The sequence below is a fragment of the Melopsittacus undulatus genome, chromosome 4 (genome assembly GCF_012275295.1).
Source record: "Melopsittacus undulatus isolate bMelUnd1 chromosome 4, bMelUnd1.mat.Z, whole genome shotgun sequence".
In the NCBI taxonomy this organism is placed as follows: Eukaryota; Metazoa; Chordata; class Aves; order Psittaciformes; family Psittaculidae; genus Melopsittacus; species Melopsittacus undulatus.
Window position 1 is genome coordinate 106,402,716 of NC_047530.1, and position 20,430 is coordinate 106,423,145.

Here is a 20,430-nt window from a genome sequence, read left to right on the forward strand (position 1 = left end):
TCCTTGCAAAATAATAATGGTAGCATTGCCAAGTATCATGCCTGGAAGTCATTAACTCACAGTGCACCAACTTAGTGCTGAATCCCCAGGGTGGTTATTAACTGACATCACTCTTGATAGATACTCTAGGCCATTCACTGCCCTTAATCTGCGATGCAGAGCCCCCACTGAAATCAGTGTGGGAGGATCTAGGACAGCCACAGGCTCTTGCACACCATTGCATGTGCTCGAACAGCTTGGTATCGCTGTTCTAGTAGTGTCTCAACTCCCACCAGGTGAGGAACAGCAGAGTTTGTGCATGTCCTGTTGTTAGCATGAAATGAAAATGTTGTGAGGCAAAAATTACACTCCTGTTGCTTGTTCTGTAGTTATAATTGCAGGCATGAGGCATAATTGAATGAAAGTATATTTCAAAAATAACCAACTTAAAGCTCAGGAAAATTAAATGTAGCATTGACGGGATAGTGCTGGAGATGACCCAGCACTCAGAAGGGAGTAGACATTGAAAGTCATTATGCTATAGTGGTCATTTTCATCTTCAAGCCATAAAGCCCTGGTTTCTGGGAGTCAGGGACCTCAGGAAGTTGTCTAGTTCAGTCCCTTGCCTCAGGGAAGCATGAACTATATGTAAATCATTCCTGACAATTTGATCATTACTACTTCACTGTCCAATCATGTGGCATATTTATTTATTGTGGTTTTCCATCCAGAAGTCATTTATCAAATGATAGCTTTAAAAATCCATGATTCAAACATATTTTCTCAAGTTCTCTTTGCTCTTTATATTGAAAACAACAGAACTTTGTTCCTTTGTACCAGCATCTTAACAAGGAATCAAAAAAGTAATCATTAAGTACCCATTTTTTTGCTAAATGAAGCATAAAGTAGCAGTACATAAATCTAACTTCAGCCTTCACAGAGATCCAACACAAAAGGCTTTCCCATAGTGAACTCTTCAGGGCAGGAGTAAGGAATAGCATGTTTTCCACCATGTTGCCTAACCTTCTCTTCAAAGCTTTCTCTATAAGCTAATAGCATCACCACCAGGAAATGTGTTGTCTTTATATGAAAACCCTTTAGTGTCACCCCATGTCAACCTTCCTGGCCTGGATAGTTATGCCCTTTGCATTTTTGCAGGCGCATATCATAGCTCCCATTAATCATCATCCATCCTGTATTTCTATGTTTCATTTTGTAAGTAATTTCCCATAAATCAGACCTCATTTTGGACTGAAACAGAGATGAATAATAAATAATTAGGAACAGGGGCAGCTGGCTTTCTGGGAAGCTCCCCAACCCATAGTTCCCATATAACATAACTGCTTCATGGTGTGTTTTTTCAGTGAAAAAAATCCAGTCTTTCTAGGAAATGCTCCCTGTTTGTTGTTGTTGTGTCTTCTACTTCATTGATGTACGTGTGTGTTTTCCCTGACAAGTGCAGTCTTGCATCCAAAGATGTGACTTGAAGTCCATTCAAGTCAACAGTACTGGATGGGCCCATGCTGCTGTGTTCTTCTGTCAGTCTTTCAGTGTCCTGATTGTCTGTTTCCTGCATATTATCTTCTCTGATGCCTTTTATTCCTGCATCTCCTATTTTACTCCACAAAAGTGATCTCTGATAGGAGGGTGCAAAGAAGACACAGCCAAACTCTTGGTCTGGTGTCCAGTGACAGGATAGGAGCCATGGGCACAAACTGAAACACATGAGGGTCTCTCTAAACATGAGGAAACACTTTTCCATGGTGAGGGTAGTCAAATACTGGAACAAGTTGGAACTAGATGAACTAGAAGGACCAAAGTCCTTTCCAACCCTATTCTATGATTCTAAGTTGTCCAGAGAGGCTGTGGAGTCTCCACACTTGGAGGTATCCAAACCCCAACTGGACATGGCCTTGAGCAACATGCTCTTGGTGACTCTGCTTTGAACATAGAGATTTGACTAGACATCTCCAGAGGCACCTTCCAGCCTCAGTTGCTCTGTGATTCTGATCTCCATTCCCTCCCAAAGTGCCTCCTCAACCAACCTAAAGATGATGGGTTCTTTTTTCCCTAAACGCAATGTTTTCTCTTCCTCACCACCAGGGACTCTTTCATCATGCTGCTACTCCTCCTGCTTTCATCCCTGGAAACCAACTTGTTCACACATTATAACACCTTAAAGATTATCAGTACTGCCTGAGAATAACTGTCCTTTCATCTGTCTTGAGAGGCACCTCACACACACCAAGGTGGTCTTCAAATGATTATCATTGCTATAGTTACTGCTAATTACAATAATAACCCTGACTAGTAAGCCTTTGCAATAAGATTGTCACCCATGCCTGAGAGTTTTGACTTTTCAGTTGGCCAGATTAGGCTGTGATTTCATAAGCATAAGCAGTGCAATATATAGCTCTTCTGGCATCTTCAGTTCCCACACCACTGTCTTGTCTCATTTGGTAATTGAGGGATGACCATAGAACTTTTGTGTTCTCTAAAATATGTTAAAAATAGTATGTTTACTTCTTTTTAAAGGTTGACATTTAACTGGTGATCCCTTAAGCTATTTGATCATCTGGGTCAATGGAAGTGGTTTTACCATTCCCGTTCTCTCCTTTCATGAGCAGAAATGTTTTGCACCCTTACCCTAGAAAACATTTCCTTTATTTCTATAACATTAAGATTAACATCTTCGGACTTAGGGTTATTTGTTACATGGTATGATCTGGATATGAACTGACTGATCACATAAATAAATCAGCATAAATAAAGCAGCACTTTGGGGACTGTTGGCTGTTTTTAGCCATCCTCACAACAGTTGTTTGTGTTTGGAAAGGAAGCAAAACAAAGTCGTGGAAAAAAAGGCTCAGACATTGCAGAGTTTGAATCCCCAGAGGGGAACAAATGAGTGACATGAAACTATCAGAGAGTTCTTCATATCAGGGGAAAAGATCTTAATGTAACTTCACTGCTGTTACTCAAGACGTTTCTTTGAAAGTCCCATTCTAGTCATGCTTTGCCCATAGCTCTGTAGACTGAATCCTGCCCTCATTTACACATCTCCAGTGTCATCTGGAGCCTTTGTTATCAGAACGTAAAGCTCTGCTGCTTGGTATCAACTTCATGCATGGTTGGATGCCATGAGGCATCTTCAGATCTGAAGCTCTGTGAATTCCCATAGGCTTTGGCTGGGTCTTACATTTGTTTGGGTCATTTGCACTGCAGTCCCAAGAGGGCTTGTCATCAGCCTGATGTAGTTGGTTTTGTTCTGCTCTTTATTCATATTAAATACGTCCTTTTAAATGGAATTAAACAAAAGTATAGAGATGACTCAAGACATATTGATGTTATCTCAGTTTTCCTTCCCTGAGCAGATTCCCAAATGGGATGCATATTTCAGGCTATTACGCAGGTTTACTATTGCAGCAAGCTGCTGGGGCTGCAGGAAGTGGCTCAAGACTCATTATTCCTTGAGGAAAGGAAGAACTATTTCTTCTGGAAAAATATTCTAGTCCTTGCTATCTCTTGATATCTATAACAGAAGCCAGGAGAAGCATCTGGTTTCACCTGTTGCCATCTCTAGAGTCATCTGCAGCTACAGCTGAACAAATTCCATTCATTTCTTACTTTCTTCTCCATTGGGACTCTCCTCAAGAGGCAGGCACCACTCCCCAGCAGAAGGGCTTTGCATCTTCCAGTCCCAGCCTGTTCCCAGTGGCCTGCTTCCTTTTGTGTCTTTCAGCCACCCATGACCAACTGCATTCATGCTCCACAGACTTCCGTCTTGCAGCTGAGGTTACTGAATATTCCCTTGTTTGTCACGGAGGAGACCAAGAATCCCCAGACTGCCTTTTTCTATCCTCAATTACCCTATTATTGTCTGACCACAAACTCCAACCAACTTCTAACATTCACAGCCTGGCAAGGGTAAATTCCCAGATTACCCAGGTCTTCCCAGTTAATCCAGAGGCAGGAGAAATACTGGATGCACAGATGGGTGGTAAAGTCACCCCCTTCTTCCCTTCGCAGCTGACTTGTAAAGCAGAAACGCAGAGGTCTCCTTCTTCATCTACAGGCAAGGCCACATCTACCCCTTTCTACTACAACCTGCTCCTCAACATCACTGTTCCCAAAAGCATCAGGGTATCACTTCCAAAAGTGATGCCTTTTACTATCCAAATCAGAGACATGGGTAGTAAAAGTGGTTCTTCTGCCTTTGGATGCTTATTTTCACCTGTCAGGAAAGTCTTCTCAACATGAGAATAGAAGATCAAAAGAACTTTTATCTTCTCTGCCTACTCACATCAGAGCAAACCAGACCTTTACTGGGAATTCCAACGCAATCTTCTTCACATAGGCTAAATCTATATGCCTGTTGGGATTGAAAAGAAGCAAACCAAACCCAAACCCTCTAAAATCCCACAACAAGAAACCTTGCATCAGCACCATGACAGCTTGAAGTCTCATGCAAGGATTTGAAAGCAAAACATCCCCCTATTCTGGGAAAGTAAGCTTGAGAGAAGTGCCCAAGAAAGGTCTTTTCCTATCAGCTGGATAAGTATGGTGTTGTATCACATGAACCTATGAGCTCAGAGGATAGAAAGGCATAGAGATGTTTCTTCAAGTCTTTCTCAGTCTTTGAACCAGCCAGTCATGGTGACCCATCAGAGCAGATGTCACCACCTAGACCGCAGCAGAAGCAGAAGAAACTGTGAGGAAGAAAGGGCTGTTGCTACCTGGAAACTGGAAGTTGCTGTTATAGCCAAAACCATTCACTTTTGCCCCATCCCTCGATCCATACAGTCTCCTCTGGCTATTGCTGCTGCTACTGCTGAGGCAGAAAGAGCTGAGCAGAAAACTCTTATGTCCCACAAATTCCTTCACCACCTCTTCTGGATGCTTGGCCTCTGCCATTGCAGCTTGCTGAGGACTGGCTGGAGAGTGATCAATGCACACATGGGGCACACTGATTGCCAAAGCCGTTTGCTGTCTCAGGCTGGAAATGAGGCCCCTAGCAACACAAATGCAGAACTGAGAAGGCTGTGGGAGCCCGATAAGAAAACCACTGATGCCCAGGGGGTGGCAGAGCATTTAGAGAAGCCTAAAGAGCTGTGACGCCATAAACCCATAACAAGGACAAGAAAGCTCAGCTTTAGCCAGACACCAGAGGAAAAATCCCCAGCCTCGCATTAGCAACAAGCAGCTATTACAAGGTTTCTCCTCATTGAGATGATGTGGCTGAGAGAGCAACAAAACCAGAGGGTATGGAGGCATATCCTGAGCTGGAAAGCCTAAAAACAATCCTTGGCAGGGAAGGTGCCTGGCTCCCTGCTCCCAGCCTCCTGCAACGCTGCACCTGATTGCCTGCTTGATCTCCTGCAACACTTCTTTTCCTCTCCCACCCTCCCAGAGCTCTTTGCTTCCTGCTTTCCTACTTGAGCCCCAGCCAGGTGCTGCATGGTACAGCTCCATGTGCTCACTGCCCTGGCTGTCAGGTACACTGGTAAGACCCTAGGGATTTATCCGGGGGGCTCCCATGGGCTCAGAGGAACAAGATGAGGAAGCAGCCTCAAGCTGCACCAGGGGAGGTTTAGACTGGGTATTAGGAACAATTTGTTCACCAAATGGGTTGTTAAGCATAGGAACAGGCTGCCCAGGGCAGTGATGGAATCATTGTCCTTGGAAGTGTTCAAAACCATGTAGATAAGGCCCTCAGTGCCATGGGTTAGTGATGGCCTTGGCAGTGCTAGGGAACGGTTGGACCTGATGATCTTAAAAGTCTTTTCCAACCGAGTTGACTCCATGATTCCATAACGCAAACCACCCCATGTCCTGCATGGGTGTGGAAGGCACTCCAGCGAGTTTTGCTGACCTTTCAGTGCCATTGGTCTGCACAGCCCACCCGGGGAGTCAGTGAAGGGAGATCTCTGCTTTTGAGCTCCGGTTCGGAGCAGCAAAGCTGCAGACGGAAGAGGAGTTGTGGCGTGAACCTTTCTGTCCCCCGGGCACCGCTCCCCTCCTGCCCTCACACAGCTCCCACCCGGCTTTACCCCCCGAGCTCCATCCTCGGGGGAAGCGAACGCCTCGCTGCTGCCGGCCGTGCCCGGCCACCGCCCCGGCCCGCCCGGCCACCGCCCCGGCCCCGCAGCGCTGCCCGGTGGCTCTGCCCTTTCCTCTGCTGCCCCCCGGCGGCCCCCGGGCGCCCTGCAGCCGCGCTCCCTCCGCCGGGCAGCGCTGGGCATCCTCGCCTGCCCCGGTGCCTGCCCCTGCCCAGCGGTGGTGGTGGGGCTGTGGGTGTCTGCCTGAAGCGTGCCCGGCTCCAAGGGGGATACCCTGCCTATGGAAAGGGCTGGTGTCGTTTCCTCCGTGATGCTGCAGTGTAAGCGTATTGTCTCTCTCCACAAGTGGAGACCCCAGCAAAGCCATTCTTGACTGTTTTCAATGCATGTTTAGTTTTCTGTGGTACCAAGGCAGATGTCATCCACCAGGGAGGCTGTGAATGCTCCATCCCTGGCAGTGTTCAAGGCCAGGTTGGATGAAGCCTTGGGTGCCATGGTTTAGTGTGAGGTGTCCCTGCCCATGGCAGGGGGGTTGGAACTGAATGATCTTAAGGTCCTTTCCAACCCTAACTATTCTATGATTCTATTCTATGACTCTGTGATTTCTTTAACCAGCAGTTGAAATCTCTGAGCACATCATGGTGAGTTTGGAGTTGTATTTTCCCTTCTCTAAGAGAGCATCTTGCAGGGCTCCTCAAAGAGCATAGAACAGTTTGGGTTGGAAGGGACCTTCAATGGTCATGTAGTCCAACCCCCAGTGATGAGTGGATGGGGGAAAAAAGAAACAAATTTATGAATCTTTATTTTTCAGCATTGCCTGAAGTCAGGGATACACTTAGAAATGTCCCTGTCCAGGTGATGGTGGCTTTGTACCAGGTATTTGCATGCTGAGTTCTGCCTCTCTTCGGTTGTTTAGATGTGATCTCTTAAGACACTGTTTTAGCCTCCTTGATTCTATGCATATGATTTATAAGAAGATGATATAAGAAGATTTGTCTACATGTTTTGTCTCCTCCACCACCAGTGTGTGTGTGCCAGAATTGTTCTTCCATTGAAATGTTCCCTTGCCCATCAATTAGTCCATCCACCTAAGGTCTTCCAGGACCTACACCCCTGTGTTTGTGTTCATGGACCTACATACTAATAGCCCAAGGATGCTGAGTTCAGTCAGTGTCCATTGCTCCATTATAGGTACCAAGGAAACAAGCAGTAACTGCTGTAGCAGGCAGAGGTGGTGCATTGCCCTTCTCTGAAAGCAAACACTGATGGTTACCAGTGCTGGCTCCATGGTCAAAACTCCCCTTGAGTTCAGCAGAGATAAGCCCATGATTGGTTCACTGTGACATGTGATGTAGTAGAATACACTGCAGCAGGTGCAGGGAAATACGATTCGATGGTGAAGTCATTCAGCCTAAGCAACATGAGAAAATGACACTTAGTAACAGGAACAAAAACCCAACTAAGAAGCACGCAGGACTCATGAGTGTGCATCTATATATGTCATTAGGGTATGTCAGACCTCTTCTTGAAAGTGTTCACTGAAAGTCAGCAGAAGCAGCAGTCTCTGTTTTGACTGGAAGCACTTTACAGCAGGTAATTTACAAAGGGTTTCACCAGCACATAGAACAGTGCACTCCTAATCCATTTCACCTGGGCCATTAAGTAGCAGCAATTACAATTCCCCTCTGTACTTCCCTCTGGGCACATTCAAAACCAACTGGAGATAAAAATATCCTTGTGGAGCTCTTGCTTTTCTGACATGCTCTCCGTTCCTCTTGGCGTGTTGCAGCTCCTCACCAAGGATGTGAAGCAGCGGCTGGGATGTCAGGGGGAAGGCGCAGCAGAAGTGAAGAGGCACCCCTTCTTCAAGAGCATGAATTTCAAGCGGTTAGAAGCAGGAATGCTGGATCCTCCCTTTGTCCCGGATGTGAGTACAACAGGAAGAACCCCCAATGGCCTCTTTCAAGAGATTTGTTTCTAAAGTGTCTTCTGTCTCTGAGAGCTGTCATCACTCTCTGCATCGGCAGCTGCCCTGGGAGGATGCAATAAGTGGTAGGGCTGGAGTGGGGAGGTTGGGAGGAAGAGGAGAGCTGATCTGTAGACTGGTGTATGCAGGGTGGGTGGGCTTACATACAGGGTGGTAACCTGGGGGGTGATTCTTTCCCACTCACTTTACCACAGTCTTCCTGTGTGACACTGGAGACACCACTTGATCTCTTTGTGCCCCAGTTCCCAGACTTTAAACTGGGAACCTTTGTATCCCAATATCCACAGTAGTATTGTAAGGACCGAGTGGTGCTTGGGACAATCATCAAGGAAAGCCACAAGTATGCAGACAGGTAGATAGATATATATGCTGAGGTGAACCTGGAATTACAAAGTCCAAAGCTCTGTGGAACTGAGGAATGGACTGGATCATTGTAAAAACAGGCATTAGTTACGGAGAGTCTGAACCAGGTTCAGATATCAAGTGTCACCTCAAGCAGGGAGGTAGCTTGGACTTGAGACAGCATTTTGAACTTGTTAGTGTTCATGGGGCACAGAACCCAACATTGGGTCCCTACTCAGGTTTTCACACCCGTCTTGCACATACTGAAGTCTTTGTTGCATTGGCAATGACAAAACCTTTTCCACCCTTTTGTGGTGTTGGTCTCTACCCCAGGGAAGAGTTATCTGATTATTTTCCTCCTGCAGAGCTCTCTTTCTGGCTGGATCTTCTCTCCAGTTCCCATATGGTTCTAAGTAAACACTGCCATTTTAACGTATTAAGGAAAGTATCATCCTGGCAACTCTCATTCACGTTGCTGCAAACTCCACCAAACCAAAGTGGTTTGAACGCTACAAAAGTTTACTTTAGCTGCTCTGGTTTTGCTTTACATTTTACTATGCGGCCTAGTTATTCCTGCCAATTAGCCCGTGGTGTTACGACCTGCTTTAGTGGGAAGAAATAGGAGACAAGCTACTATTTCTTTCTGATGTAGAAAATGAGAAAATTCTGGGCTCGAATTTGGGATCCGCCAGAGTGTATTAAAAGCTGAACTGTGGCATGTAGGGCCCAGGAGGAACCTCTGATAGACATATTTGCTAAAGCAGAGGCACATAAATTTTTATGGCTATTTATTGGGAACTCAAGAGCTGCTCCTAATTCAATTTATTTGGCACTTCATCCGTACATTTCCAAGTCTTTACTGAAGTCAGCTGAATCACCCAAAGCTATATAGCCAATGGCAGGGGTTGTAATCCAACCCACGTCTCGCCATCCTCTTCTGGACTACTCTGTCTCCACAAAAATGTGGATTGCAGCCATTAGGAATGCAGAGGGATGCAGCCTCCAGCAAATAGGACTTCTATCAGGAATCAGCTTGATTTGTTTGGTCACACTGCTCAGATCTAGATAAAACACTGCATGGTTGGACCCCTGGGCTGTGCAGCCATGGTGCCATGTATAGACAGTAGGGTTCAATACGTGTTTGAGTTCAGCAGGTCAAGCTTGTCCCTCAATTACTCCTGTGTATCAAAGGATTGCTGTGTTGTTGATGGGAACTCTCTAGGCACGCAGATGACCACACTATGACAGGTGATGACTATTTCTGCTTTCTGTGGCTGATTCCTGGAACAGGAGCCAAAAGCAGCATCACTGCAAAGAGTCCGGTCTCTGTCATCACAGATAATTAAGTAGTTGAAAAAGGCAAAGCCATTTAAGTATTGGTTTGAAGAAATGCAGCCCAGTTGAAGGAGTTAATAGAGGTGATTCTGGACAGCTTCCAGCAGCTGAGCTATTAACGAAAACAATGGAAAAATGCCAAACCTCTTCTGTTTCCTTTAGCAATTAGTATACATTCCTCTAAACTTTTAAGCTGCAAACTCCACAGCTATGTGAGCAGAAGGAGCACTTCTGTTTGAGTTCCCTTTTCAGAGCTGTCTCCAGTGTGTCACTCACGAGCATACTGTTTTCCAGTAGGAGCCACTCTTCAACAGAGAGGGAACTGACGACTACAAAAGACTGCTACTGGTACTGCTACTAGAAAAGACTATTGAAGGATTTGATTTTTGTTTTCTTGGTCTTTCTGTCCTTTTCCCTCACCTCTTAACCATATGTTACATGGATGACTAAAACCCACTTTGGCTTTGCTGATGCTTTTAAGGATGCTTATGGGAAGCTTAACAGGCTTAAAGCGAAGCCAGCCTTTGATGGAAACCATGCGGGCAGAGCGGGTCTAGGGAAGCAGGACACAGATAGTCACTTGTTAGGCATTCTCACTTGACTGAATATGTGAATGAAAGCACATGGTCAGACTCAGAAATATCTTTCTGTCTCTGTGTGTTTTCTCTTTGTGCTGAGATAGCCCAGAGCAGTATACTGCAAGGATGTGTTAGACATCGAGCAATTCTCCACAGTGAAAGGAGTTAACCTGGACCAAACAGATGATGATTTCTATTCCAAGTTTTCCACAGGATCAGTGTCTATTCCATGGCAAAATGAGGTAAGGATGTATCATAGTAAAATTACTCCAGTAAAACCCCTAACACAGATGGTTTAAGAGGAGCTGTGTATTTCCATTAATACATAGCTACTGCATAACTTGCCAGACTCTGATGCTTTCATAAGTTACAAATGGCCTCTTTCAAGTTCTGTAACATACCACAGATGTCAGGTTCAGGTGACTGCACCTTTGGCTCTGCATTGTGTAAGCTGGCAAGGATCCTACTGTTTCCTTCTCCTGGGTTTCTACTGAGGTGTTTCAACAACAGCTCTCAGGAACTTCTGTGGGCTGGCTGGAAGTCCTAATGGCTCCTCCATTGGGGATCCTGATCTCACCCTTTGTCTTGTACCTGCAGCACATCCCAGCTGCTGCAGTTGTCTCTGGACCTTCAACTGCTGCAGGGTTTCCAGATCTGGGGTTTTGTTTCTGTTTGATATCAAAACACAGCCAACAGTTGATTTCATTATCCAGCTCTGGATCAAACAGCAGATCCACTTAGGCAGAGGGGTGCTAATAGCTGGGGTTTTGTGAGTATTCCTGTCTTTACCCAATGTTCTTCACAGGCCTGAAGAAAAGAACAGAAAGCTTTATGGAGCAGCTTCTAATAAGGCTGATGTGCAAACATGCAGAGCAGACTCAGCCTCTCCTTTCATACATCCTATTTGCCTCTTATAGCCAAGAACATGAATTCACCTGTTAACTTTCCCAACATATCGCTCAAGCTGCTGTTCCTGATCCTGACTTTGAACAACCTGGCCCTAATGCAATATATTTAATGCAGATGTATAATTTCTTTATTTGCTATTATTTCCCACTAGATGATAGAAACAGAGTGTTTCAAAGAACTGAATGTATTTGGACCAAATGGTACTATTTCACCAGACCTAAACAAAAGCTACCCCCCAGAGCCACCCAAGAAAGGATTGCTACAGAGAATATTTAAACGACAGGTAAGATCTTCCATGGCTAAGACATGGAAAATCCCATAGATGCTCGGTTCACAGGTGGTACTTTATACTGCATATCCCACATTTCCCATCTTCTTCTTGACACCTTTTTTCCCAGCAGAAGATCCAGTGTTGTTCCTGAGCTTTGTTTCCAGCAGTTGAAAACTTCTTACCCAGTCTATTTTTCAGTAGTAAACTGAAATGCCTTTTGAAACAGTTATATGGTTTTAATCAGTTCTTTGTGAAAGTCCTTGATTTATGTTTTTAAGAAGAGAAAAGGCATATTTTGTGTGCACTAGTCATGGCAGGAAACCAAGATCCTAGAGAGGAGCAGACCAGATACTATGTGATGTATAGCTTTCATGAGGAACCACTTGCAAATCTAAGCAACATTTCCAGACCAATCTGTTTCTGTAGGGTTAAAACTGTACCTAAGCATTGGCAGGTGTCCTCTGTATTAGTCAGATTTAATAGGTCCTGATGTTTCACAGTGAATTGAGTTGACTCCTGGAGCTCTAATGAGTCTTCTTTGCTGGATTCCTCAAGAACTTCCGTGGTCCTCCTGACCTAGAGAGAATATGGGTAGGAAGGTGAAGAATATTTTACATCCCAAGGCCTTCAAACAAAAATCTTGCAGTCCAGTCAGTTATGTTATCACCCTAAAATGAACAGTGTTAGACTAAAAGAAAGAATGGCCTATTGGGGGAATCTAATTGTCATTGTCTTCCTCTTTCTACAGCATCAGAACAATTCAAAGAGTTCTTCAAATTCAAAGGCCAGTTTAAATCACCACATAAATTCCAATCACGTAAGTTCAAACTCCACCGGAAGCAGCTAGTTCCAATTCAGTTTTATGAAACAACATGTCGCATCCTTCCACTATAATCTATGGCGCTTCTATGGATGAGAGAGCCTCCACCATCGAGTGAAAAAGGATCTCCCCAAAAGGAGATATTCTATCCATTCCTTCCAGTGGAGCCTCGCATTTTAAGAAGAATTTTCCACTCAGGTCTGTTTTTGGAGGTGGCACTCAAGACTGTGTGAATCAAATTTGTCTCTTTAGAACATTGCAATAGAATTTCAATGAACATGACTACTTGCACGTATTTAACTAGCATCATACTAGAACTGAATTTTGTCTTTATTATTTTTAAAGGAAAGTTTTGTAAATTTCTCTATTGTCTCAGTTTACATTTTGTACATTTGTATTTAAATGAAAGTCAGACTTTGGAGGTGTATATTTTCCAAGCAGCAGCTGTAAAGCCATGTGTTTTAAGACGTTTTTTTAAGAGAAAAAAAAAAAACAAAACACCACAATGTGACTCAAGACTTCCAGAGCCTCAAATGAGAAATCATTCTTTTTAGTAATTCTAGAGAATTATTCATACATCACTTTATCAGACTGGGGTTTATTGACACGCATTTGTATGGAACAGTTTATGCTTAATTATTTTACATCTGTATATTTGGTTTACAGCAACACTGCATCATACATTTCTCCTCTTCATTAGTTTGTAACATCTCGCATTAAATGCTAAAAGACAAGATTTTGATGCATTCAAGAATGCTACTTGCTACACCTAAGGTTTGGGATGTCACGGGACCAGCACAGCTGAGATTTGCACTTCCTTATGTTGTTAGCTTATCAAAAACTGTCTCGTCAGAAAGGGAAGCTTATTTTAAGCCCTTCTGCTTCACTAGTTTTTGTGCTGTTTCTAACAACAGCATGAAGAAAACCGAGTGAGAGGTGAGCAGGAAAGCAAAAGATCAGTTGTTTCTCAAGGACTCGGAACCTGCCCCTGCTGAAATGAGAGCAAAAGAGAAGCGTTCTCCATGCTGCAGTCAAAAGCCCAAGGCCTTTCCACAGCTGCTCATATCAAACAGGTACCAAGAGAGAAATTCAATAGAGAAACTCAGTGACCAAGAGATTCATGACAGCTTTCTAGAGCTGTGGAAGTTCAGAGTGGGATCTGATCTGCTTTTGAGCAGTAGCAGAACCTAGAGGTTGCATCTGCACTTAAAGTACTTCCATGTGTCATGCCAAACACACCTCCATTAGGTCCTCAACTCAATTGAATGTCAGTCATGAAACAGTAGCTCCCACTTTTGGTTCCATCATTATTTGTCTATTCTTTTTAACTGCTGATGAAAACATTGTTCGCACTAACATGAAGAGGGTCAGACAGGATCAGCAGCAGTACCTCAGGCATCAGAATCATACTCATCTCAAGTGTGTCACTATCTATAATTATTAAGGACACCACATCAAAAATATGGCTACTTCCCTTCAACAGGAATTGGAAAACCTTTGTCCCCCCAAGTGCAGACAGGATCTGTATAGCCCAACATGTTCTGTAAAACACGTTGGGTCACTGTGCTCTTTACGATGTTGTCTAGAGTATACTGATGATTCTACACCTTTGGGTCATCAGGAACATCTGAGGGTCAGCCTGGTGTATCTAAAACCCTTTTAGTTAGTAGGGCAGCTATCCCAGGGTACAAGGAAGCACTGTTCCAGTGGAAGTTTTAATAGTCAAAAGTCATTAGACTATCATGTATATGTTCTATGTATCTGTCCAATGCAGGGGGATAAAAGATGCAGGTTAGTAGTGGCAAATGTCAGAGTGAGAAAGACACAGGAATTACATGCTAATCCAGCTTGAGTTCATGAGGGATAGACACAGAACAGGGGCAGGATTTATGTTACACAGCTGACAGAGAAAAGTCAAGAAAAGGAGATGAGGCTTTGGTACCTTTATCAGGAGTAAAGTCCATGAAGGTGCAAGTCCACATCATTTCAAAAGCCTCCAGCTTTCCTGGTTATCAGTAAAGATGTAGTGAAGCTGTGTAAGTGTGCCATGGTATCACCAAGTAGTTGTTCTTTTTCCCTTCAGATCGGTGTGGTCCAGAAATTCCTTTCCCCTGTATTGGTGGTGCTCAGGGAGCGCTTCAGCCACTCTCCCATGTCAGAGGATGGCATTGCAGAGCTTATGGAAGGTGCGGGATTTTAGGGAGACAGTGATAGATGAGAATTTTGTGCAATTTTATCTGTCTGTATCAGCTATAAACCAAATCTATAATGGTTTCTCCTGACAGGAGGGGAATGAAATATTGTAGAGGTGAAAGCCACTGTACACAGATAGGGCTAATACCTTCGGTTCTGTTCTCATGGCCTGACATAAAGCTGCATAGGTCAACAGGGATCTGATCAGTCACTTGAGCACGCTCTGGTTGAAGACATACTTACTCTTGGGGGTTTTTACAGGCCTTCTTTAACAACATGTTGGATTTCACCTTGTTTCAAGAAATGTAGGTGAGAAGTGGAGGAACAGATCTTAGCCAGACAACTGACGTGTATCAGTGTAACTGGGGCAAGACACACATCTTAGTTCTTCTTAGAGAGCTGCAAATGTTGTGCAACTCCAATCTGTTTCTCTCACTCTAAGACATCACCTTCTGATAACAGTATGGTATACAACACGATCATTTACCCTCAGTTGTTTTCATCCTCTACACTGATATCAAGGGATGAGGGTGGTGGATGGGGCATATAGTGAAAGACTAAGCTCTGTTTCCCACTTCCGCTTTGTAGCAACAGACAAGTATATTCCCCATAAGAAAAATGTGGCTGATACCATCTACCACGATGAGGAAGGAAAGATGGTCGGGAGAAGGCTTAGCCCATTAATATTTCATTGGATAAATCTGATAGAACTGCAGCTATTGGCCCAATCTCCTGTGTTACCAGGTTAGCATAGGAAGACTAAATTTTCTCTACCATCTCCCACTTGGGAAATAAAATGCTAATAACAACAAACCCTTTACTGAAAGCTGGTGAACTAATTGCAAACATTGATTGTAGATGGCCTCATAACTCTTAGATGCTGTCAGCCTTAACTAGCAGCGGATGACTTTTTTATGCCAATGGTGAATGATAGCACATGTGCCTTCTCCTGCTCTCCTTTCAGCTGGGACAGTTCCTTACTCAGCACCTCTAGGAATCTAGCACTGAGATGCAAAGGTGATGAGAGCTGAATTCATTGAGTCCTGACACTTGGAGGACGTTATGCTAGGATTAGATAGCCTGAATCCTCAAGATGGCATAGATGGTATGGAATGGTATGGAAGCTTATGCGCACCTGAAGCATCAAACCTGGGATGAAGTCCCTCTGGATCCCAGGCCCTTGGGAGCAGTGAGGCAGAAAACAAGACCAGTTGAGGGAGATTTTGTGCTGCATCCATAACGTGTTGCTATCCTGTCTGAAAAACAGGATCATGATGCTGAGGCAGCAGAACCATTGTACTCTCTCTGTCTCCAAACCCTGAAAGATTCAATCAATATCATACATCACTAGTGATAACAAACAGTTCTAGGAATGTCCTAATCAGGGTTTGCCTACAACAACAAAACCAGTAGAATTTTCTCTTTTATTGCTTCTTTCTCCTATTGTTTGCATTATTATTCAGCTAACCTTGCCCTCAAGACTGGCATAGGACCACAGTCCTCCCCATTCCACTGTGTGACCAGGCACAATCTGAGCCCAGAACTCAGGGCTGAAGCCCTCCAAGACAGTGCCCTGCACAGCCAGGCTTCCACAGACACTTGGCATTTGCCTCTGTGGAGCCAAATGTAGAAAACTCTGGGAGCCATGGGTGTTCAGGGACTTTGGGAGAAAACACCTTATGGTTCCATCCTACAACCTTGGAGAGCATTTGGGATTTCTGGTATTCTGCTTCCAAGTGACTAGGTTCTGACATGGGCTTGCACATAACAAAGGAGCAGAAATGAGTAATTCTTTAATAGCTTATTAATAGACTGATTCATTTTCTGCATCTCCTTTCCAATTCCAATGCAAATTCTTTCCAAAAAATGCACACATTCCAATCTGGTTGCTTGTTTTAAATCAATAGATGAGCAAACTTTGCTCTTTCTAAGAATCAGAAATCTGCTGTCTGATGCTGAGCTGTGCGACCATGGGGTTTGTGTTTAAATTGTTACTGAGTGGTCTGATGAACACTAACTAGTGAACAGGCTTTGATGACTCGGATGTTTGCTATTCATTTTCCACAGTGTCTCAAGGTTCGCTTAAGTCTTGTAGCATTTTTTCCTCCCTCTGGATGGATGAGAGACTTTTTTAAACAAAGGGATAATGAAGGGAAAAATACCAAACTCTTAGCGCGCACTTTTGACCTGGGTTACCTAAAAAGAGATTTCTTTGACAAGAATGGCCATGACTCAGTCTTGTTTCTGATCAAAACCCTCCTTGTGAAGCTTGGAAAGGTGTGAAGATAATCAAACAGGTACTGACGATCAAACTGAGCGTTAGGGAGCTGCAGAATTCAATCTCACCGCGTCCATCTGGCCCTGCTGGTCAGAGTTGCACAATAACTGCAGTTCAGGGACAATACCAGCTATCTGTGAAAACAGTGTGATACCATCTCAATTTGCAGTCATCCCCTGCCCCAGAAACTACAGCTAAGAGTGCCATCAGCAGCTGGGAATCAAACTTGGCTGACCCAATAAAGCATCTGATTTGAAGACACTGATTCTTAATGTTGTTCAACTGGGCCTCAAGATCCAGCTTGAATTCTTTGCTTCAGCTGTCAAAGCCTCGCATTTCAAATCCAGTTCCTGTTGATCTCTTTTGATAGAGATGCCTCAGCTCAAAGACAACCAGGAAACCAGTCTGTGATACTAATAAAACCATCAGCAGGACAAGGAAGAGAGACAAGCTGTGAGCTCTGGAGGACAGTGTGAAACTACCATAATGTGTGTATCATCTTCAGCACATGTCCAATGGAGGTTGTTATCACACATCGCTGCACATTTGTCCTTGTCCACCGTATGTTGCTTACAGGCTCCTTTGAGTAACCTGGAAATTGCACGCACAAGTTCATGTTAAGCATAGGGTCTGGCCCATGGCTCAAAGACAGCGTTGTCTCTATGAGGATGGAACAGCTTGACAAAGCAAGTAGGTATCCACTCAGCCTGCATGAACTGCTGTCACACAGGTCCCTGTTCCCATCTGTCTGAGCCTCAGTCAGAATTCCCTATATAGGCTTTTCTGGAAGAGCAATAAATGCACACGCTTATAGCACAGCTACTTCTTCTTTCAGACATCCATGGAACAGGTTCCTGCAGGACCTGACTTCATTGTGGACAAGGTATGGGTGTTTTAACCTCTGCTCCACAGCTAGCTGTGATGTTTTTTCCTATTTGTATTTGTAATACTCACTTGTAAAGTCTCCCAGTGAAGAGGAGATCATTCATCAGGCATTTCTAGGCATTTCCCATACAATCCTTGGAAAAAGAACATCCTTGGGTTAGTCTCCCCTTTGGGATGTAGACTGTCTTTCTTCATTTGTATAGCATGAAGCACAAAGTGGCCTGGACGAGCTCTAGAAGTCCAAACTTGAAGGCTCTCCTGCCTAAGGATGGTCCTAGTCTGTCTCAGGCTACAGGGAAGTATATTTGGCAGTGAAGTTTGGGAGAATGGATACATTCAGTGGCTCAATGGAAAACAGAAGATCATAGAGTTGCCTATGTCAAGCCTCTCACAAGTATGATCTGCGATTTAAAATACTACCAATTATTGACAGTAAGGATAATGATGACCAACCCCCTCGTGCTACAGCTGAGAGAAAGTCTGCAGAAGTTTAGAGCAATGCTTCTCTTTTGTGCGCTGGGCCAGACACCATCTCTTCTGTACTAAACAGCATCGCAGCTCTGTCTGGTCCCAGCTTTCTGTCCTCAACTGAGAAAAGAAAGAAATAAATTGGCTCAGAGAATTTGCAAGTTATTTTCTTCAGGGAAACCACCAAAGAAGGCAAAAGCCAGCAGCGTGCTACAGGATTACACGCTCACCTCCCCCAAATGTCTCTGCAAATACAAATACAAGCTGCTGCAGTTGGATCAGCTAAGCCAGTGTACTGACAAATGGGCTTTATGAAAGAAACAGTTTGAAACAGATTGCTGCCTATTCACTAAAATGAGTATTACTGCTGGCACATATGTATTCTCCTTGGTTTATGTAGCGGAGCCAGAAGTGGTGGTTTGTATTCCTATTCTGCCCATGTTTTTCTTCACTGCTTTGGGCAAACCTCTGTGCAATTTTGTTTTCCCATTCTTAAACACAAAGGGATGCTCTCTGTCTATCAATAGAAAGCACTTTGGAGTCTGTGCATAAAACAAATCAATATCAACTCTTTCTATTATTATTTGAGTGAAATAGGCTTAATATAGCTGCTCTTATTTACATGAGTAGGGAGATGACTTGTAAATTTGGGCTCTTTTTTATTACTGGTTTGTATTAATTCCTTAGAGATACTGAAACGGAATGTGCTGCCTTCTGTATGACATCTCCAACAGAAGATGAGGTGACAGTGCAAATGTTAAAGTATTCATTGTGTCATTCACACAAGCACCTCCTCTTTTTTATGTTGGAGATCAATAGTTAGGAGGAAGGAAACAAAATAACATTGTTTTGGCCAGGCTGCAAACACATCCCTAGGTACTCACTAAGTGAAATGCTATGTGAAGTCACAAAGATTCATCGGTGGCAAACCTTGGGTCAACTCACTGCCCAGCTATGGAAACAAAAGAGGCAACCACATGCCTGGAATCAACGGGCTCCAAAGGGAAAATCCAGGCTGTCTGGAGAATTGGTGGTCCTGTAGAGAAGATTCACTCCCAGAGAAGGAACATTTCAGGTAGTGGCTGGATGACAAATGTGTTTTCTCATCACCCCACATGTGGCTGTTAGATCTGTTTAATAGCAAGCTCAAATGAGTTACGTTTCATGTGTATTGAATGCGGTCTCCCTCAATTGCATTTCTGTTGAACACTGGACACTCTTCTAAAAGACTGAACATTTTAGCCTTTTGAAGGTGAAAGCTGTAAAAACTTTATTTTGTGTTTCTGAGCAAATGTAGATAGACCTAAAGATTTCATGAACTATCATGTGGTTGCCCATATCTGACTAATAATTGAATTGTAAACCTGCGGTTTCATGTTAGGGTTAGTCTTTTCACCTGCTTTAAAGAGGAAAAATCATATTTGGTATATAAACACACACGGAATATCCTTCTGATTGAATTTCAAGAGCATATCCAGGATTAAATGTTTTTAAGCACTTCTAATACTGTAGTCTATAAGAGGAGCAGACACTTCAGAAGCAATGTTTAAAAGTCGTCTTTCATAACTGAGTCAACAGATCATTTTTGTAATAAATCAAAGCAAGTGTTCTCAATTAGAAGAGCTAGTGGCTGTTGGTATTGTACAAAAACAAATCATCCTAGTATCCAACGGGTGTGGGGTGGGGAGGGTCTGTTTGGTTTTGTTTCTCTTTCCAGGGAGATCTTTAACATTGTTTGATGAAGCTAGTTTCATTTTGAGATTGTTACTGAAGATAAAGGCTTCTGTGTTCTATGGCTGCTTGGATTCTTCGTACATAATGTCCTAGTAATGTCACAGTGCTGCTGTATCTAGATCAAACCACTGTTTTGATTGTTTTTTGGGCTTTTTTTTAAATAAATTCCTTAATTTAAATACATGAAAACTACATTTTGCTTTAATGATGCATGTAACCAAACAGAGCTTCCTCCAGTCCTTGTGATCCTGGAGATGATTACAGTGAGGTGGGATGCTGCCCATATCTTGCTAGATGCCTTTAATATTATAGTCTTTTGTATGTTCTGTCCCATCACATCTTCAGAGATTGAGGGAACTGAAAACCAGGCTGAGGTTGTATCTCACTTTGTGGAGGTTCAGATTCACATCTGAAAGCAGGTTATGTTTCCCTCTGAGATGCCTCCCATCCTCCCATCCCCAGCCTTCCTCTGCACTGCAAACTGTCAGCCAACACAACATTTATGACCTGAAAAGCAAGTCTGAGGAAAGGATGATGAAATCACTAGCAGGGACACAGGCTTCAGAAGGCACGAACTGTTTGTTAAGTCTGA

General features: G+C 43.7%; 1 protein-coding gene across 1 annotated transcript in view; it reads left to right on the forward strand.

Annotated features, from left to right (window-relative positions):
• GRK5 (G protein-coupled receptor kinase 5) overlaps nt 1-12,893 on the forward strand; it is a 163,126-nt gene extending 150,233 nt beyond the window's left edge. The window contains exons 13-16 of the mRNA XM_013130417.3: nt 7,828-7,965; nt 10,385-10,522; nt 11,341-11,472; nt 12,209-12,893. Coding sequence (XP_012985871.2) covers nt 7,828-7,965; nt 10,385-10,522; nt 11,341-11,472; nt 12,209-12,307 — 507 coding nt within the window. The 3' untranslated portion in view covers nt 12,308-12,893. The remainder of the gene's footprint in view (nt 1-7,827; nt 7,966-10,384; nt 10,523-11,340; nt 11,473-12,208) is intronic.
• Nucleotides 12,894-20,430: the final 7,537 nt, after the last annotated feature.